Source organism: Nesoenas mayeri, assembly GCF_963082525.1.
Source record: "Nesoenas mayeri genome assembly, chromosome: 3".
In the NCBI taxonomy this organism is placed as follows: domain Eukaryota; kingdom Metazoa; phylum Chordata; class Aves; order Columbiformes; family Columbidae; genus Nesoenas; species Nesoenas mayeri.
In genome coordinates this window covers 108387003-108407982 of record NC_137544.1, presented here as the reverse complement: position 1 = coordinate 108407982, position 20980 = coordinate 108387003, and the positions used below count along the sequence as shown (strand labels likewise).

At 52.1% G+C, this 20980-nt stretch overlaps 1 protein-coding gene across 3 annotated transcripts in view; it reads left to right on the top strand.

The window, feature by feature from the left end:
• Positions 1-19431, top strand: part of PTK7 (protein tyrosine kinase 7 (inactive)) — a 49350-nt gene extending 29919 nt beyond the window's left edge. For all 3 annotated transcript variants that reach the window (XM_080342662.1, XM_080342660.1, XM_080342661.1), the window contains exons 2-20: positions 3522-3815; positions 4917-5019; positions 5474-5664; positions 7384-7531; positions 8476-8606; positions 8865-9131; positions 9361-9494; positions 9907-10042; positions 10177-10296; positions 10423-10572; positions 10850-11000; positions 11346-11473; positions 11762-11965; positions 16055-16210; positions 16393-16625; positions 17186-17266; positions 17347-17498; positions 17576-17754; positions 18596-19431. In XM_080342662.1, the coding sequence (XP_080198788.1) occupies positions 3539-3815; positions 4917-5019; positions 5474-5664; positions 7384-7531; positions 8476-8606; positions 8865-9131; positions 9361-9494; positions 9907-10042; positions 10177-10296; positions 10423-10572; positions 10850-11000; positions 11346-11473; positions 11762-11965; positions 16055-16210; positions 16393-16625; positions 17186-17266; positions 17347-17498; positions 17576-17754; positions 18596-18756 (3102 nt within the window). In that variant the 5' untranslated portion in view covers positions 3522-3538 and the 3' untranslated portion in view covers positions 18757-19431. The remainder of the gene's footprint in view (positions 1-3521; positions 3816-4916; positions 5020-5473; positions 5665-7383; positions 7532-8475; positions 8607-8864; positions 9132-9360; positions 9495-9906; positions 10043-10176; positions 10297-10422; positions 10573-10849; positions 11001-11345; positions 11474-11761; positions 11966-16054; positions 16211-16392; positions 16626-17185; positions 17267-17346; positions 17499-17575; positions 17755-18595) is intronic.
• Positions 19432-20980: the final 1549 nt, after the last annotated feature.

Here is a 20980-nt window from a genome sequence, read left to right as displayed (position 1 = left end):
TGGCTTGTGTCAAACACATATGCAGAGAGCGGGTGTTTGCAAGGACACAAATTTGGGATTGCTGCTTGCTGCTGGCTTTGTGAGACTGTGGCTGTCCCAGCTGTGTTACTAGAGAATTCTGCACCGGTTTGGGCTTGCTAAGCTGACTTCCAATAAACTTGCTTCTTGCTGGCTGTTTTTTGGGGTGGCTTTAGCTAAGGGAAGAGAGTCATTTTGGTTCTTTCAGTAGTTCCTTGCAATGTGGCCCAGCCCAAATTAGCTCATGAAAGCCACAGTAGAAATATGGTTTTGTGAAGGTGCCCAGGCGCTGCACGAACCCTCTCATCTGCTGGTTCTGGCAGCTTCCAGTGGCTAAGCCATGCATGACCATAGCTCTGACACGCAGTGGTGCTGGGAGGTCCACTATCTGGGTGAGTGGAACAAGCAGAGGCATTTTGTTATTCATTCAGTACAGGTAGTGATGTCTGTTTGCTTTATACAGGTTTTACCCAAATTCTGGCATAATGATGTCCCACACAGCCCTCTGCTTGGATAGATTTTTTGAGCCTCTGTTTCAAAAGCCCAGATGAGATGGAAGGGGACGTGTGAACCCTGCTGCCTACAGCCTTTTCCTGGACAAGGGCTGCACAAATTTCCCGTCTCCAAACACTGGGCCCTGGTGCTCTAGATTTAGAATACTGTGAAAAGCTGTGTCCAGCTCTGGATTTCTGATGTCTTCCAGCCCAAAACATCTGGACCACACCTAGCTGCTACTGGTCTTTCACAGAATCACAGAATGATTTGGGTTGGAAGGGACCTCTGGAGATCATCTAGTCCAACCCACCTACTAAATCATGTTCATCTAGAGCAGATCACAGAGGAATGAGTCCAGGCAGATTTTGAATGTCTCCAGAGAAGGAGACTCCACAACCTCTCTGGGCAGCCTGTTCCAGTGCTCTACCACCCTCACTGTGAAGAAGTTTCTCCTGATGTTTAGATGAAGCCTACTGTGTTTCAGTCTGTGCCCTTTGGGCACCACTGAAAAGAATCTGGTCCCATGCTCTTGACACATACCCTTGAGATATTTATAAGCATAAATAAGACCCCTCTCAGCCTTCTCTTCTCCAGACTGAACACACCCAGCTGTCTTGGTCTTTCCTCATAAGAAAGATGCTATGGACCCCTCATCATCTTTGTAGCTCTCTGCTGGACTTTCTTCAGTAGTTCCTTGTCCTTTTTAAACTGGAGAGCTCAGAACTGAACACAGTACTCTAGATGTGGCCTCACCAGGGCAGAATAGAGGGGGAGGATAACCTCCCTCCACCTGCTGGCCACACTCTTTGTAATGCACCCTGGGATACCATTGGCCTTCTTGGCCACAGGGGCACATTGTTTACTCATGGTCAACCTATTGTCTACCAGAAGTCCCAGGTCCTTCTCTGTAGTGCTGCTTTCCAGCAGGTCAACCCCTAACCTGGACTGCTGCATGGGGTTATTCCTCCCTTGGTGCAGGACCCTGCACTTGCCTCTGTTGAATTTCACTAGATTATTCTCTTCCCAGTCCTCTGTCGTGTCCAGGTCACGCTGAATGGCAGCACAGCCTTCTGGTGTATCAGCCACTCCTCCCAGTATCATAGCAAACTTGCTGAGGATGTGCTCAGTCTCTTCATTCAGGGATGGATTCTTTGCAGCCCAAATCTGATAAATGGTTGGGACAGTGGTTTCCAGCACGTGCAGGCAGTCCATCCATGGCACCTTGGATACTATTGTCAAAACAGAACACAAGTTTATGAGTTTTATTGTACGTTAGCACTTATTTCTTTGGTTTCCTTTTGCTTTGGCTTTTTTATTTGTTCTCATGAGGTGTTAACATCACAAAAATCTCACTTGAGCTGAAATAGTTGTGTCTATTTCCCTAGGATGGAAGATAAGGACATAAACAGTTTCTCCCGTTTCTCTGGGAAACTGGATCCCAGTGTTTCCTGACACCTTGTAAAATCCCTGCTTCCAATGTGGAGCTTGCTGCCAAGCCTTCATCATGTCCCTTGTCCACAAAGCCACGTCCTCCTGCCTGGACATGGGAGATGCTGAGGCAACAGGAGGCATGTGGTGAGGCTGTTGAAGCTCTCAACTGACCAGCGCTGAGTGAAATGCAATTGTGCTGGCCCTTTTTTGTACAAACTCCAGGCAGGATGATGCAGCTGACCCTCCAAAGATGAACTGCCCTTCAGATGGGCTTGGATTCTGCTCGTGTGACTCATCCAGGTGACCACTTTCTGAAGCTGTTTTCCTTGCGGTGGTGGGAACGCACTGTTTTGACCACTTTCTTGTTGGCCTTCATGAGAGATTTCTTCTTAAGATGCTTGAAATCTGCCTGGCTTGGCCTCTTTCCTTGCAGAGTGCGGTGCTGGGAACCAATTCCAACAGTGATCGGTATGTGCTGGATTGCCCTTTGTCTGCTTTTCATTCTGCAGCAATTTGGCCACAGAGCTGAGTGTCTGCATGGCTGCTGCAGCCAGAATACAGCCAGATTTAGGAATAGGCAAGCACGGTCCTTGGCAGCCACATCAGGCGATACCCAGGGAAGCACTGGTTTCTCTCTCCCTGGGACCTTGAGCTCTTGGGTGAAGGTTAGTGTGTGAAGGAGGATTCTTGGGCTTTTCAACCGCTACAGAGAGGTGTTTCCAGCTCTCCAGAGCCACCCCATGGCCTCTATCAGAATGTGGGGTCAACTGTTGGAATTCCTTGTTTGCACTCCTACTTGCAAGTGGGCTGAGTGCCCAGCACAATCTTGGGGTGTCACTGCTGTATCCTTTTGTGCTGTGCTCCAGCAGCTACTGTGTTATTTCCATGGGCAATCCTTGTTCCAAACCATTTTTTTTTTCTCGGTAATTTCTGAGGATGTGGAGGTGAGATGGAGACGTGATCCCAAGGGGAGAAGCTTTGGGGAAAGCCTAGAAAGAGTCTATGGGTGTTTCTGATTTGGGCCAATCTTGACGCATGGCTGGGACTTATGTCCCAAAAAAGACAGGACAAGAGGAGCTCAAAGAAACATCTGTACTGCCCAGGAAGCTGCTTGCTCTCTGGTGTTTTCATGACTGTCTTTCTGGCTCATACACTGTTCAGACTGGAAGTCCAGCACTCATAGAATCATATAATAGTTTGGGTTGGAAGGGACCTTCAAAGATCATCTAGTCCAACCCCCTCCAATGAGCAGGGACATCTTCAACATAGAAATACTCAGCAGTGGTTCAGGAGAGCTTACTCCTGACACCCATGTCCCCAGGGAGCAGAGGGCTCTCCTTGGCTTGTGGCAAGCTCAGGCAGCCCTGTCCCAGTGATTGCTGGAGAGACAGCCTCAGAGTGGCTGTGCTGGAATCTGAGCACACAGGGAGGGTGTTTGGCAGATGTGCTTTGGGGTGTGTTTCATGTAGCATGGCAGTTTCAACAGTCTGGAGACCCTTGAGAAGAGCTCGTGCTCACCTACTCCCTTCTTCACAATGCCTGTGCTCTAAATGTGCCCTTCTTTTTCTGTCTTGCAGCTGTGGGGACTCGGGCAATGATCCATTTCACCAAGGAGCCATACTCCCAGGATGCCCTGCATGGCCGCAGTGCGATCCTCCGCTGTGAGGTGGAGGAACCAGCCAATGTGGAGTTCAAATGGCTGCAGAATGGGCTCCCCATTAACGACACGGATCAGCGCTTCAAGGAAGGCAGCAACCTGCAGTTTGCTGCTGTTGATCGGCACCGGGATGCTGGGGACTTCCAGTGCATAGCGAAGAACTTGCTCACTGGGAAAGAGGCTCGCACAGCCAATGCATCTTTCAATATCAAGTGTGAGTGTGGGGTGAGGGCAGCCAGGAACACACCACAGTCAAGTACTGCCCACCAGGGACAGGGCAAACCACTAACCTGGGAGGGCCCAAGACTAGGAACAGCTTTACCAGGCTGCTTGCTAATGTGTATGTGAGTGGTGGTCATACAGGGCATCCAGCTGCCATGTCCTTCGTACCTTCTAGGCCATTTGTATCTTCTGATGTCCCCAAGGCTGTCAGAGATGCTTTCTTCCACTGCCTTCCCTATTTGTATATATGAAATGGGGATGTGACTGCACCAAGTGTGTCCTAAGTGCTGCAGATCTTTTCAGAGCCCCACTTATCCCTCAGAGAACAGCTACACAGGGCAAAGTGTGACATTTACAGGGTGGGCGTTCCTTTTACTCCATGTAGGCTTAAGGCAAATTGTATCTTGGGCTGCATCAAAAGGAGCGTGGCCAGCAGGTTGAGGGAGGTGATTCTGCCCCTCTGCTCTGCTCTGGTGAGACCCCACCTGGAGTCCTGTGTCCAGCTCTGGAGCCCTCAGTACAGAAAAGACATGGACCTGTTGGAGAGGGGCCAGAGGAGGCCACAAAAATTATCAGAGGGCTGGAACAGCTCTGCTATGAGGACAGGCTGAGAGAGTTGGAGTTGTTCAGCCTGGAAAAGAGAGGGCTCCGGGGAGACCTTACTGTGGCCTTTCAGTACTGAAAAGGGGCCTCTAAGAAAGATGAAGACAGACTTTTTAGCTGAGCCTGTTACATTAGGACATGGGGTAATGGTTTTAAAGTAGGCGGCCGGATATTCATGCCAGACACGAGAAAGAAAATTTTTACACTGAGGGTGATGAAACAATGGCCCAGGTTGCCCAGAGAGGTGGTAGATACTCCATCCCTGGAAACATTCAAGGCCAGGCTGGAGGGGGCTCTGAGCAACCTGATCTAGTTGAAGATGTCCCTTCTTATTGAAGGGGTTGGACTAGATGACCTTTGGTAGGTCCCTTCCAACCCAAACTATTCTGTTTGTGCCTTTGCTGCCTGCTCTGACTGTTACTGAGTTGGCATCCACCTGGGCTCTGTAGGTTTGGAGAGCCATCTGTTTTGATATTCTTTGATCCTGCAGGGATTGAGACAGGCAATGTGGTGCTGAAGCAGCCGGCCAACGTAGCTGAGATTCAGCCATCCTCCACAGTGGTCCTGCGGTGTCACATTGATGGCCACCCACGGTAAGGGTTGCCTCCCAAGGAATGGACCCTGTCAGGGGTCCCCCTGCATCTCCTCTGCCTGCTCTTCCCTTCTCTCTCTGTCTTTCTCTCCTCTCTCCTGTGAGGATTCAGTAGAGTCTAGGGAAGGCGAAAGACAGGATTGAGTCTGTGGCTGAGCCCCGGGGAAGAAGGAAAATGGCTTCCTCTGAGCCTCATAGCGAGGAGCACAGTAAGGACGGGCTGCCACAGTCCAGTCACTGAGCTGCTTGGTGTGCTGCAGTCACTCTGTTGCTTTCCAGTCATGTCCCGTCCACTTGGCTGCATGTCTCATGGCTTTGTGTCTGTGTTGGGGACAGCAGTGGGGACGGAGAGCCAGCGACATGGGCCATCTCTGGGCTTTCTCCTCTGCACACGTGCTCTCTAGGGAGCCCTGCCGGTGCCCTGCACCCCTTCACCCTCTTGTCCTGTCTTGCAGCCCTGCATGGCAGTGGTTTCGGGATGGTACCTCCCTCCCTGATGGCCGCAGTACCTATATTGTCAGCAACAAAGAGCGAACGCTGACCCTCCAGAATGCCAGCCCTGACGACAATGGTCTCTACTACTGCTGTGCCCGCAGTGCTGTCGGCTCTATCTGCAGCCAGAACAACTTCACACTGAATATCATTGGTGAGTTGTGTCCTAGCTGCTCAGGGCTGGGGGCTCAGCTGTTTTACTGTTTTGCTGAGGGTCCCCCCTCTGCTGCAGGATGGGAGTCAGGCTGCAGGGGAAGTGTCAGGCTGGTGTGGTTTTATATATGTGAAGCCTCTTTTCAGAGACAGGCCTGGCACACCTGGCCGTGTTTGAACCTTACCCTGTCTACAGGTGTAAATTTGCCCCTGCATCTTTCTGGAGCAGATGTATGGTCAATGTAATGCTCAATGACACAATGTCTGGATGGACACCAGTGACAAGTGATATCCCTCAGAGGTCCATATTGGGACCAGTATATTTAATATCCTCATCAGTGACACAGACATTGGGATAGAATCCACCCTCAGCAAGTTTGCAGATGGCGCCAAGCTGAGTGGTGCAATTGACATGTCTGAGGGATGGGATACGATCCAGAGGGACCTGGACAAGCACAAGAAGTGGGGCCATAGGAACCTCATGAGGTTCAACAAGGCAAAGTGCAAGGTCCTGCACCTGGGTCATTGCAACCCCTGATATCAGTGCAGGCTGAGAGATGAAGGGATTGAGAGCAACCCTGAGGAAAAGGACTTGGGGATGCTGGTAGATGGAAGATTGGACAAGAGCCAGCAATGTGCGCTTGCAGCCCAGAAGTGCGATCACATCTTGGGCTGCATCAAAAGGAACGTGGCCAGCAGGTCGAGGGAAGTGATTCTGCCCCTCTGCTCTGCTCTGGTGAGACCCCACCTGGAGTCCTATGTCCAGCTCTGGAGCCCTCAGTACAGTAAAGACATGGACCTGTTGGAGAGGGGCCAGAGGAGGTCACAAAAATGGTCAAAGGGCCGGAACAGCTCTGCTGTGAGGACAGGCTGAGAGAGTTGGAGTTGTTCAGCCTGGAGAAGAGAAGGCTCCAGGGAGACCTTATTGTAGCCTTTCAGTACTGAAAAGGGGCCTCTAAGAAAGATGAGGACAGACTTTTTAGCTGAGCCTGTTACATTAGGACAAGGGGTAATGGTTTTAAACTGAAGGAGGGGAGATTCAGGCCAGACATGAGGAAGAAATTTTTTACAGTGAAGGTGGTGAAACACTGGCCCAGGTTGCCCAGAGAGGTGGTAGATGCCCCATCCATGGAAACATTCAAGGCCAGGCTGAACGGGTCTCTGAGCACACTGATGTGGTTGAATATGTCCCTGCTCATTGCAGGGGGGTTGGACTAGATGACCTTCCAATCCAAACTATTCTGTGATTCTCTGGAACTGGAGCACCAGGGTTTTCCCTCCTTTAATAAGACTTGGATCCTGGAGGCTGTAGGTGCTGCTGGTTTTGGCACTCTGATGTTGTGTGGGTGAGACACCATCTTGGCCTTTGGAGGCGAGGCCCAGAGAAAGCAGGAGATGTTGTCATTGGAGAGGTGTTTGGAATTGAATTGCACAAGGGAATTTGCTGTCCAGTGCCAGGTTTAATCCATTTGGTAGGAGCCCAGGGTATTCAGGGCCTTTCTGGAAGCAGAAGGGGCTCTTTCCGGAGCAGCTGCTACATGCAGTCCTGGGCTCTGGCTGTGTAACTACAGCAGTCCTGGCACAATGTCTCTCTCCTCAGGCACACTGTGTGCTCCGAGGGAGCACCCAGCTCTTCTTTGTGTTTCTCTCAGGGCACTGGTGAAGGGACACAAAAGGCCACTCTGCTCTTCTCACCCTCCTGTGGTCTCTGCCATTGCAGATGAGAGCTTTCCTCAGGCAGTGATCGTCCCGCAGGACCTCATTGTGACCAAGAATGAAGAGGCCATGTTTGACTGCCAGTTTGCAGCTGTGCCCCCTCCCACACAGGAGTGGCTTTTTGAAGACAGCCCTGTCACCAACAGATCCAAGTAATAGGACCCCAGTGATGTGGGCATGGGTGGGAGGATGGGAGGCACCATGTTCCAGAAGCAACAGAGCGAGGCCAAGCCCTGACTATGCCTGAGGGCAAGCATTCAGCATCCATCTGGACAAGGAAATTGGTTTCTCAGCTTGGCTGGCTTGAGTTTAATGGGGCCTCAGTACTTGTGCATGGCCTGTATCTGCATAGGACTCAGCAAGCAGTTTGTCCTCAAATGAGTCTGTGGTAGATGCCCACACATGATGATTCCCATTCTTGGGGATGTTTCCCAGCCCTACATGTCCACGTATGGCTATTTCATGGAGCCAGGAACAGCTCAGGCCCCAGACAACCCCTTAGGACAATTCCTAGAGTCAGGGATGTGTCCCAATACCAGATGCCCACAGACCAGATCCACAGACTCAGGCACACCTCCCAGCTCCCACAGTGATCATTGGGCCCATGGCACCCTCAGATACCTCTGAGCGCCAGACACCTACACATGGGGCAATCACCAGAGCTGGGGACATCTCCCAGCCCAGGCTGCCCATGGGTAGTGATCATGGAGCCCAGGATGTCTCTCAGCCAGACTATGCAAAGCAAGTAGTAAACTCTCAGTTCCAGATGCCCAGTGGCCTGGCAGCTCCCGGGCGCCACCTTGTGTCCCATGTCCCCTTTTGTGGCTGTGTCAGCTTTCAGAGCTGGCCCAGTTTGGTGATGCATCTTTTGGTGGGAGTCACCTCTTCCCGTAGAAAGAGACTTCTGTTAGCTCATTTCCTCCATGAAGCATGTGTCCCACCATCCCCTGTGCTGCTTCCCCCACACTGGGAAGCTTTGATAGCCATAAAGTCTCCTTTTAGTTCCGTGTGCTCATGTAGGGCATCATGGGGCTTTGGCTCTGGCCCATGTCCCGCAGAAATGCCCGCTGAGCCCTGCCTCTCCCCATGTGCCCAGGACCACCGTATTCACCAACGGCTCCCTGCTGATCACCCAGGTGAGGGCTCGCAGCACTGGTGTCTATAAGTGCATTGGCCGTGGGCAGAGAGGGAAAGCTCTTGTGCTGAAGGCGACTCTGCAGCTAGCAGGTAAGATCCTGGGGCTGGTGGCAGGGAGGGCAATGGGTCCCAGAGTTGCAGTGTCACTCTGGAGTGATGTGACAATATAGTGATGGGTCAGTACATGGAGAACTGCTTGGTTTATCTGTGAAATGACTGCATGAAGGAAGCAAACATAGCTTGTATACTCTCTCCCTTGTCTGGTGCCTCCCATGGAGATGATGGTGACGGTGGGTTTGCTACATGTTCCTGCCCTGTTTGAGCCCTGCTATCTATTGCTCCTCTCAGAGATCGAAGAAATGGTACCCTTCTCCCCGAAGGTGTTGACGGCAAACCAGGGGCACCGTGTGGCCTGCACTCCCCCACGAGGCATACCCACGCCTCAGGTCTGGTGGGAGAGGAACCAGGAACGAGTTCCCACCTCTGGCAGGGTGCACCAAGAGGCAGAGCAGCTCATTTTCACGAGTATCACAGAGGCAGACGCGGGGACCTACACGTGCCATGCTGCCAACAAGGCTGGAGAGAAGAAGCAGGAGCTGAGCATCACTGTAGCTAGTAGGCAGCTTTCTGAGAAGGGCTGGGGGCGGAGAAAAAGGCACTGAATGGGGGGGTTGGGGGGAGTGGAGTTGGGATGATGCATCACCTCACTGATGCAGAGAGATGCATCTCTCATAGCTGGGCTGCAGAGCCCCGTGACTGGCTGCATGCTTCCTATCTGGTCTGCACTGGTGCTGACCAGAGGGCTGGTGAGTGGCCCTATGTAACCCTTTGCCTCCATGCCCAGCGGTACCCAAGTGGGTGGAGATGCCCAAGGATAGCCAACTGGAGGAGAGCAAGCCAGGATACCTGCACTGCCTCAGCAAGGCCTCCCTGAAACCCACTGTCACCTGGTACCGCAACGGTGTTTCCATCTCTGAGGTGAGACAATGGGGCAAGCTGCTGCTGCCGCTCATGGGCTCTTCTGACAGGCACCTGCTCAGCTCCTCCTACTGCTGTTTATCATCTTTATCATAGGCCCAGCATCCCTGTCGCCCTGCTTTGGCCATGTTTCTGGCACCATCTCCGTCCTACTGGTGTATGGGTGCAAAACTGGCTGTAGCCACTTGTCTGGCAGCCAACTCTGTGGTTTTGGGGCAGTGACAAGGGAGGTGTTCCTCAGAAAGTTGTCACTGCAGCTTATCTCAGTTCTCCATGTGGGTCTCAGCAGGGCTGTGTCTATCTGAGGAACAGTGTGGGCATGTGGAGTGTCAGGAGTGCCACAAGCAAAGTCTGAGCCCAGTGCTGGTGACAGTATAATTTCTGCCCTGCTCCCTTCCCTCCCTCTGGGCAGGACTCACGGTTTGAGATCTCTGAGAATGGGACGCTGCGCATCAACAACGTGGAGGTATATGATGGGACCATTTACAAGTGCGTGAGCAGCACGCCGGCAGGCAGCATTGAGGGATACGCACGGGTGCACGTGCTAGGTATGCTGACAAGCACTCCACATCCTCTTTTTGTGGGGAGCTCTTCTGCCTGGCAGGGTGCAGGTGTGAGACACCCCAGCTCCACTGCCTTCTGTGGCTGGGGGTGGTTCTAACAGCACATCTGTCTGTTGCAGAGAAGCTGAAGTTCACCCCTCCACCCCAGCCACTGCAGTGCATGGAGTTTGATAAGGAGGTGACAGTGTCCTGCTCAGCCACTGGCCGGGAAAAACCCACCATCCAGTGGACTAAAACAGGTAAAGAGGACTCAGATGCTCTGGGTCTGTTTCTGACCTGGGGCCCCAGCAGCTTTGTGTTGGTGTACCTCATGCGGCACAGCGCTTTGTGCATTACTGCTATGTCCCTCTTCTTGCATCCTGTAGATGGGAGCAGCCTGCCATCCCATGTCAGCCACAATGCTGGCATCTTGTCCTTCCACAAGGTGAGCAGGAGTGACTCAGGGAATTACACGTGCATTGCCTCCAACATCCCGCAGGGTGAGATCCGTGCCACCGTGCAGCTCGTGGTAGCAGGTGAGGGCTCTACGGCAGGCAGGTGGGTTTCCTGCTGTGCTGGCCTTGCAGTGGGTTTGCCTTGGTGGCACCCAACTGGCATGTCCATGCAGAGAAAGAAGTGTTTGGCCCGACCGCCAGGTCTGCCCCATGGCACATGAGTCTCTGGTTTGTCAGTGCTTTGCATACAGCCTGAGAGGGTATGTGCCACTGTGCTAGTGCTGGCCGTGTTCCCCTGTGGGAGCTCAGCACCATTCCCAGGACATGACAACATTTGTGTTGGCCTTTCTGCCTTCAGTTTACGTTACCTTCAAGCTAGAGCCAGAGCCCACAACAGTGTACCAGGGACACACAGCCATGTTCCAGTGCCAGGCAGAGGGGGACCCCGTGCCGCACATCCAGTGGAAAGGGAAGGACAAGATTTTGGATCCTGGCAAGCTCCTGCCCAGGTACACAGCCTCCGTTCCAAACTGCAGTGTGGTGCAGTATGGCACTCTGCGTGCCTACCCAGCGTGCCGATGCCAATGACATGGTCTTGGGGTCCCAGTCTGGGGGAGACATACAGTCATTTGTCACTGTGTCCCAGAGCCTGGACTCTCCTGGCCCCAAGGTTACCCATTCTGCCAAGCTGCAGTTGAGCTGCAACCATTTTTTTCTTGAGCATTGCACAGCCTGAGATTCAAGCTGATTGCAATGGGGCATGGGGCTGAGGCATCCTGAGGACATGGGGCTGCAGGTGCCCCAAGCCTGCTTCTGCCCTCTGGTGCTTGCACAGGGCTCTGTGTGGTTTGCAGGATTCAGGTCATGCCAAATGGCTCCCTGGTGATTTATGACGTCACCACTGAGGACTCTGGAAAATACACCTGTATCGCTGGCAACAGCTGCAACATCAAGCACCGTGAGGCCTTCCTATATGTTGTAGGTAAGGGAGGTGCCCAGTGTCAGGACATGGCTTCCCGGTGTCCCTGGCAGCTACAAGACCCGCTTCTGGCCCCACCTGTGGGTGCTGTATGTCAGGTCATGCCTGCCAGGGAGTCACAGCAGCATCCCTGCCAGGGATGCAGCACAGTCTTCTGTGAGCTATGGCTGGATGAGGAGGTGGCCACAGCAGCTGGGGCGGGGGTCTTTTCTCATTCCTCCATCCCATTCCTGAGCAGGATTTGAGACATCCCTCCACACCTTCATGAGTTTGGTGCTCTGTGCCCCACAGACAAGCCGGCAGTGGAAGAGGATGAGGGACCTGGCAGCCACACACCCTACAAGATGATCCAGACCATTGGGCTTTCTGTGGGGGCAGCTGTTGCCTACATTATTATCGTGCTGGGGCTGATGTTCTACTGTAAGAAGCGGAGAAAAGCCAAGAGGCTGAAGAAGCACCCAGAGGGCGAGGAGCCTGAAATGGAGTGTCTGAATGGTGAGGCTGGCACTGCTGAGGCTGGGGACTTCACTGCTGACCCCTTAGCCCACGCTGGAGGGACAGAAGGGCAGGGAGCTCCCAGGGAAGAGGGGACTCCTCCTTACCCTTGGACTTTCTTGCTCTTGGTTTTTGGTAATGGCTGGTGGCAGAGACCTGCTGCCAGGTGAGAAATAGGCAAGTTAGTGTGAAATCTCAGCCCCACATTGTGGCCGTCTCTGTACACGTTCCTGGTTTTCAGCACCCATATATGGTATCACGTCCACCCATTGCCAAGGGGAGGGGAGTATCCCTATTGCAATATAATGAAATTATAGTAGTACTCTGCCAGCCTATTCATATCACTGTTAGGCAGCTACTGGTGCTGGAGGAAAGACTTTTTACTGAACAGCCCTGAACCCTGCTGTGAGGTCATCTTGTTATCTCTGAAACCCATATAAGCTTTGAACCTCTACAGCATCCTCCAACAAGGGCTTCTGGAGCATAACAGGTTATCTAAAAACTATCTCTTTGCTTTTCAACCTTGTCACCTCTCAGCTCTGCACTGGAACACACAGCTCTTCTGTATGTCTCATTGTTCTGTATGTCTCACTGTGAGCGCCCTTTCTGGTTGCACTGTCACCTTTCTGAAAGGGGGAGTCCCAGACAGGACTTGGTGCATCCAGCTTTGCAGAGTGACCCAGCTTTGCTGTGTCGTGTTCCCAGCTGTGCCCCTGGCTTTAGTTCCCTGTTCCCTCACATTGTATCTCTGACTGCACCTCCCAGTGCTCAGTGTCCCTCTGCAGCTGGCCACAGCTGGCTTGTACCTTTGCCGATAGCTAAGTTGGTGGTTTTGGCAAACAGCTGCCAGCAGCTGCCCAACCTTTCAGGTTGGCAGCGTGTTGTACTACCCTGGTTCCTACCTCTGTGCGTCCATTGGAGGATGTTCCCTCCTGTCCTGTGGCAGCTGAGCTGCTTTTTGACAGCTGTTTCCAAGAGATCTCTGTGGCATCATTTTCATTTCTAAAAGCTGTTTCAGCTTTCTCCTGATGTCACAGTTGTCCTTGTATCACTGATAACAGTGAGGACTTGTAAGTGATGGGGTGCGATTGAGTTTGCTGCCCTTATAAATCCCTGGATCTCCACCCCACCACAAATGCAGACATTGTGCTTCCCCCTCCCAGTTCTCCAGTACACAGCCACATCCTGATCATGTGGGAGTTGCTGTGGATCCTGGCAAAACATCACCACTGGTTTTGTCTTCTGTTTTTCCTCCTGTATTGGTGCTTTGAACAGAGCCAAACCTCCAGAAGAGAAGTTTGGCTGTGGGGAACCTCCTCGGAGCAGGGATGCAGGAGCATCTCTGCAGCTTTATGCTCTGTGGCTGTCACCGCTGTGAGCTCTTTTCTGGACAAGTTTCAGGCAGCTCACTTATGCCAACAGGCTCTGGCCTGCATGTTCTTCCTGAGAAAGAATTTGTTTTAATCTTTTTTTGAGCTGGTCTCCGATTTTTATTTTGGCCTATCTTTATTATATTTTTCTTTTTATTCTGCCAGAGTTTGCCTCTTCTTATCCCCTTTATTTGGAACAAGTTTAGCTGTCAGAGGGCTGCATCCTCACTGCTACAAGCAGACCCAGCTGCCCAGACGTCTGCACTCCTTCTTGGTCCTTCCATAGCCTCTCTGGATAAGTGGTTTGTGTTTGCTGTCAGCTGCAGTCTTCAAAGTCTTCAAAGTCTTCAAAGATTTGGCTCTTTTCCTCCTTTTGATGTGGTCCCTCTTTAGATGGGTGACCTGAAGTATCTCAGCATCTACCTGATGACAAGTATTCCCTGGCTAGCCACTAGCTGACTTTTCCAGTGCCCTCAGGATCCAGATAGATTTGACCTTCCTGTGGATTTGCAATGGATCCTCCCTATGGATTTCCTATGGATCAATGCACTCCTAACAAGCTGATCACCTTCCAAGGTCACATCCTTGGTGTACCACATCCTCTGTAACAAGGGTGTTTGCTCTCTGTGTCCCTCTGTCTGTGGTGCTTTGTTTGGGTGAACACAGACATAGCTTTTGGGGAGGTTAACAGCTGTGGGGACTGAGGAGAGCATTTGATTTCTGCATTGGCATGTGCTCATTTCTCTAGGGCAGCAGGGCTGTGTCTGTTTCTCCAGTTGATGCTCAAGTGTTGCAGGCAGGTGGGCAAAACAGGCAGCTCCTCTACACTTGATTTCCCTTTGGACTGCTGGATACATAAATTAAATTTCTTGTTCATTTTTGAAGTCCCTTTTTATCTACTGTCTTGTCAAAGCTCTGTGGAACATGGGGATGTCTGTTCTCACAAGTGTCTGTCATTGCTGCCTGCTGGTGTTGTCTCTTGGTGGCAGTGTACTTGCTCTGTAGTCTTTGGTATTTTCTTGGCACAGCTGCAGTGGTTGTCTCTTGGCTTCAAGCTTGTAGTCTTGAGACACTATCAGTCAGGAGTGCAGACAGCACAGGGTCAAACAGTCTTGGGAATAATTAGCATAAAACCAGGAAGAGTGTAAGTAGCACCGAGCTTCAATTTATTGGGTAGCTGGTGTTTTTTTGCAGTGGTCTTCTGCAAATATTACTCCAGTGTGTGAGAAAGGACAGCTGAGAGTAGCCATGTCACTTAAGTCAACATATCTCAGTCTTCACAGCTCCAGGCCTACCTATGACAAAGCCACAGTCCCTGTCATTGTGGCTGGACACACTCAGGATGTGCTGTTAGGCTGGTACCTCCCTTATACACATGCATTGTAAGCATGTATGTACACATGCTTCTGTAGAGTATCCCGTAATGGAAATTATGGGTAGTGGGATTCCTGTTGGAGTTACCTCATGTTGAGTCAAGTCCCAATTTTGGACTAAATCCTTTTGCATGGCCAGGTGTTTCCTTAATGCTTGCTCCTGGACTAATTGAAATGGAGTATGCACAGTAATGCAGGGTGATGCTGCACGTGTCAGCCACCTGAGCTGAGCATTGTGCCCTGCTTTACATTCAAACTCCTACTTCAGCTTGTGGAAAGTACTGCTTCCTAGCACCAAGTCTGATCCAAGCAGTAAATGCATTCAAAATCAAGGTATACTATCTAAAAAGGTATCTATAATATATAGTCTTTCCTCTATAAGCTGCCTGTAAAATGCAGGATTCTCTGCTTTCTTACAGCAATATTTTGTCCCGTTCACTGGCTTCTGTATGTGCCAAGGAAATTTCTAGTGGAGTTCCTGAGCAGAAGGCTTGTTGGGGTTGATTGCAAGGACAGTGGTTTTTAAACTAAAGGAGGGGAGGTTCAGGCTAGACATGAGGAAGACATTTTTTACAATGAGCATGGTGAAACACTGGCCCATGTTGCCCAGAGAGGTGGTAGATGCCCCATCCCTGGAGACATTCAAGGCCAGGCTGGACAGGTCTCTGAGCAACCTGATGTGGTTGAATATGTCCCTGCTTATTGCAGGGGGATTGGACTGGATGACCTTTGAAGGTCCCTTCCAACCGAAGCTGTTCTATGATTCTCTGATTTTATGCTTCCTAGCACTGTCTTAACCTAGGCAGTAAAGGAAACTCCAAGCTGATGTGGTCTGACAGGTTCAAGATTTCCAAGGACCTGAGCATTGCAGGTTTGCTGGGAAGTGAGCAGGAGCAGGGGGTTCAGGCTGCAGCAGCCAGCACCAGATGGACTTCAGTCTCTTGGGCATGAAGAGACTGTGGCTATAGCAAGCAGGGTCCTCTCTCTGCTCGCTCTCTGCCTTACACATCCAATCTCCTGCTGCTGTTCCGCAGAGTTTTGTCACTTGTACTTTTGATGTAGCCACTCCTTTGGGATGACTGAGTGGCATGGGATGGGCAAAGCCAAATGGAGCTGGTTGTCTCTGAGACCAAAGCCATTGCTCAGCACCTGATCTCAAGGGTGGCTGCAGGGCTGCCCGAAATGTGGCCAAACGTGAACCCAGAGGAAACGACTGTCTGGAGGCCACTCTGTTGGCTGCCATTTGTGGGTGTTTGGAGTGTCAGCCCTAGAAGGTGCTGATCGCCAGTCTGACATTCTCTGCACAGCCTGCCAGGATGCTGAAGCCATTTGTGCTTCCCTTGCAGGTAGTGCGTTGCTTCAGAATGGGCAGATGACAGCAGAGATCCAGGAAGAAGTGGCCTTGACCAACCTGGGCAGCAGCTCTGGGGCCAGCAAGCGGCACAGTGCTGCCGACAAGATGCACTTTCCACGTTCAAACCTACAGACAATCACAACACTGGGTATGCTGGGCCATGCTGGCCCTGACCCCACTCCAGCAGAAAACCTGTGGCTGAAACCCCAGCACATGCTAGCCAGAAAACTGGATATGCTGGGGTACAGAGCGGCCTGCAGCTGCTGGGCTGTGAAATACTATGCTGTCCTAATGTTTGTTGTCTTCCCATGTGCTGCTCTACACTTCCAGGCAGGGGGGAGTTTGGTGAAGTGTTCCTGGCCAAGGCAAAAGGTACAGAGGATGGTGAGGGGGAAGCCCTGGTTCTGGTGAAGAACCTGCAGACACGGGATGAGCAGCTGCAGATGGACTTCAGGCGAGAGGCTGAAATGTTTGGCAAGCTGAACCACCCCAATGTGGTGCGGCTGCTGGGGCTGTGCCGTGAGGCAGAGCCGCATTACATGGTCCTGGAGTATGTGGACTTGGTAAGGGCCCAGCCAGCAGTGCTTGCAGTGAGGTGGAGGAGGAGGGGTGGTCAGTGGGCATGGGGCCTGCAAGTGTGACATGGTCCAGGCTGGCAACACAGGGCAAGCAAGGTGTAAGGAGACCAGATTGATCTTAACACTGTTCCCAGCGTGTGGAGGAGTTTCAAGGGGAATGAGGGTCTCCTGCAAGACCCAGAGGTGACTTTGTCTCTTTCCACATCCTCCCAATTTGTGGTTTATGCCCAGGACTCAGCTGAGTGAGTTAAGCTGTCAGACCCCATGCTGCAGAGTGGCTGCAAATGCTAAGGGCTACTACGGGGAGCCTGGAATTCATGGGAGAGAAATCAATTTGGGGCATGAAAAACCTCTTGCAAACATCAGACCTGCTTTCCCTGATCTTAGCCAGCTGGGGCCCAGAAGGGAAATACTGCCTTGTCCTATAGGGCAGGGACCAGGAGAACAAGCAGGGACTACGGCCCAGGAGATGAGGATCTATGGGGTTTCCATACGCAGGCACTGCATGGAGAGGTGCTGTCTCTGAGTTGCTGTCTGTCTCCCAGGGGGACCTGAAGCAGTTCCTGAGGATCTCCAAGAGCAAAGATGAGTCTCTGAAGCCACAGCCCCTCACTACCAAACATAAGGTGATAGTGCAGTTTTGGAAGTGTTTTGGGGCTGGGGACCTGGAGGAGGGCAGCCAGTGCTGACACGTCTCTGGGGTCAGGTGTCTCTCTGCACACAGGTGGCCCTGGGCATGGAGCATCTCTCCAACGGCAGGTTCGTGCACCGGGACTTGGCAGCCAGGAACTGCCTGGTCAGTGCCCAGCGGCAGGTCAAGGTCTCATCCCTGAGCCTCAGCAAGGATGTGTACAACAGGTCAGCTGCAAACCTTGGGGAGGAATGGGAGGGGATGGCGTGCCACCAGTCTCATTGCCTGCTTGTCCTGCCTGCAGTGAGTACTACCACTTCCGCCAGGCCTGGATACCGCTGCGCTGGATGCCACCTGAAGCAGTGCTGGAGGACGAGTTCTCCACTAAATCAGATGTGTGGTCGTTTGGGGTGCTCATGTGGGAGGTCTTCATGCATGGAGAGATGCCCTACAGCCCAATGGCAGATGATGAGGTGCTAGCAGGTATGTAGAGTAACCTGTGCTGTCTCTGGCATTGTGGCGTATTGCCTTGTTTGTGGTAGAGGGGGCCAGCCAGGCTGTGTGACATCTCCCCTCTTGACACAATACAATCCCCTCTTGATACAATCGTATCCTGGGTTGCATCAAAAGGAGTGTGTCCAGCAGTTCAAGGGAGGTGATTCTGCCCCTCTGCTCTCCTCTGGTGAGACCCCACCTGGAGTCCTGTGTCCAGCTCTGGAGCCCTCAGTACAGGAAAGACATGGACCTGCTGGAAAGGGGCAGAGGAGGCCACAAAAATGATCAGAGGGCTGGAACAGCTCTGCTGTGAGGACAGGCTGAGAGAGTTGGAGTTGTTCAGCCTGGAGAAGAGAAGGCTCCAGGGAGACCTTATTGTAGCCTTTCAGTACTGAAAAGGGGCCTCTAAGAAAGATGAGGACAGACTTTTTAGCAGGGCCTGTTGTGACAGGAGGAGGCATAATGGTTTTAAACTAAAGGAGGGGAGGTTCAGGCCAGACATGAGGAAGAATTTTTTTACACTGAAGGTGGTGAAACAGTGGCCCAGGTTGCCCAGAGAGGTGGTTGATGCTCCATCCCTGGAAGAATTCAAAGCCAGGCTGGATGGGGCTCTGAGCAACCTGGTCTGGTTGAAGATGTCCCTGCTCATTGCAGGGGGGTTGAACTAGATGAGTTTTGAAGATCCCTTCCAACCCAAACTATACTGTGATTCTATGACATGGTGCTGGTCTGGCTGGCGAGGCTGTTCCAGCCCACGTAGAAAGATGCTGCTCTTATACCTTGCTGAGAGGATCACAGCTCTTCCCTTTGGACTTTTCTTTCACACCAGGTCTGCAGTCAGGAAAGATGAAGCTCCCGCACCCTGAGGGATGCCCTTCCCGCCTTGCCAAGCTGATGCAGCGCTGCTGGGCCTCCAGCCCCAAAGATCGACCCTCCTTCAGTGAGCTTGTCACTGTTCTCGGGGACAGTCCAGCTGACAGCAAAGCCTGAGCAACCTGGTCCTTGCTGGGGAAGGACGTGGTGGGGTGGACAGGGGTCTGTAGGTGCCTGGAGGGCCCCAGTACTCCTGCAGCCCCTTGCTGAGCCTGACCCCTGTGTGCCAGTGAGCAGCTCGGCACCAGCAGCTGCTGGACTGAAAGCACAAGCCAGTGTACCCCAGCCCCACCCCTCACCCCTCTCCTCCATGGGTCCCAAAAAGACAGCTCTTGTTGCCTTTTGCTCCCCACCTACCCAGCTTGGTGCCCTAGGGCTGCTGGCATGGATGGAGTGCAGCTCCCCCTCACCCAGTGAGAGCTGAGCTCCAGCACTAGGCTCTCTGTCCCTGCTCACCATGGGCATATCTGGCCGGCCTGGCCCAGCGTCTGTCTCCATCCATCTCTCCGTCCGTCTGTGTTAGGCATGTCTGCCACCCCTGCACCTTGCAGGTACAGGCCAGCCAGCAGGAACACAAAGTGCCTGGCATATGAAGGAGCTCACTACCTTTCCCAGCTACCCTGTGCCTTTTTTTTGTATGAGGACTCTGGGCAGCATCCCCTTTCTCCCTCCTCCAGAATGCTGACTCCTCCCTATTTCTGTTACTGGAATGCAGCCTAGAGTGGGTTTAGTTTATTTGCTTGAGCAGAGGGTACTGCAGCCAAGAACGGTTGGGTTTTGTTGGGTTTTTTATGTGCTGCTCTCAATAAAGAAGGCTTTTTTTGTTTATTTGATTGTCTTTTGCTCTTTGGAAGATGCTGCTGTCAGATGGCTGTTTGACTGTTTTTTCCTCCAAGTGGTTCCTGAGAAGGGTTGGGGTCTGGTTCCTCAGACATCTCTCTCCTGTGTTTAACCCTTTTGCCTCCTTCCCAGCTGCATCTGAGATGCCATTCCCAGGCTGTCGTGCCCTGACAGAGCACTTCGCCTCAGCACTTGTTGTTTCTCTGGGCAGTCATAGTCTCAAGAAAATGTCCCTCCAGGACTCCCTGCAAGTAAGTGATTAAGGACATGTTGACAGGCTTCCCCCCCAGTTCAGGTAGCCAAGCTTTCACAGCAAGTTTTCTCCTCTGTAATGGGGTTTGTGCACCCACCCCTGGGCCCTGGGTCAGCTTTGCAGCCAGCACTAGGCTGTGTTTTCACATATGAGATGTCACCTCCTGTGTCTTACAGGACCGAGGAGCTAGCAGGGCCAGGCCAGGATGGAGATACTGGGGGACTGCGGTTGTCACGCATGGACTGTGGCAATGGCCATGAGCAAGGGCAGGATCCTGACAGTCTCTGCTTGGGGAAGAAGGGGCGGGCAGGTGATATACAAGAAGCCTCAGTCATAGAATCATTTTGGTTGGAAAAGACCCTTGAGATCACAGAGTCCAACCATTAATCTCACACTAAACCATGTCCCTAACAACTTCATGTGTTTTAAACACTTCCAGGGATGGTGACACAGCCACTTCCCTGGGCAGCCTGTTCCAGTGCCTGATGAGCTTTTCTGGGAAGAAACGTTTCCTCATATCCAATCTAAACCTCCCTTGGTGCAACTTGAGGCCATTTCCTCTCATCCTATCACTTGCTACTTGGGAGAAGAGACCAACACTCTCCATTCTACAACCTCCTTTCAGGTAGTGGTAGACAGCAATAAGGTTTCCCCTCAGCCTCTTTTTCTCCAGGCTAAACAACCCCAGTTCCCTCAGCTGCTCCTCATCAGACTTGAGGGGGTTATGGATAAAGATCTGAGCTCTCCTAGGAGGCCTACTGGGGCTGGACTTGAGGCAATGGGCACAAGCTGCACAATGGAAATTCGTATTAGATATTAGGAAAAACAGCTCCCCCCAAGAGTGGCAAATGTCTGAGGCAGTCCCAGAGCTGTTATGGGTAGAGGTCCTAGGATGTGCTTTCTCTCCCCCTTGCAGCTCCATGTCCCTCTTGTCGCTCCTTCCAGTCCTTCACAATGCGTACACAACCCTTTTGAAGTGTATAAGTGCTGTATCACTGCTGCATGCATGCTCACCAACTTGCAAGTGACCTCTCACATGCATTTGCTATTGTTTGATGTCCTTTTGTTCCATCTCTCCCATCTGTCCCATTCGTGTGGACTTTGTGTCTGCTGGCTTGTGTTCTGGGCAGGACACTGTGGGCTGATTCCTGCGACCACATTACTGATAACTGTATCTTGTCTTGCCTGTGCATCCCTGTGGTGTCCTTTACCTCTAGAGCACATCTTGCTCAGAGGCAGGCTGATGCT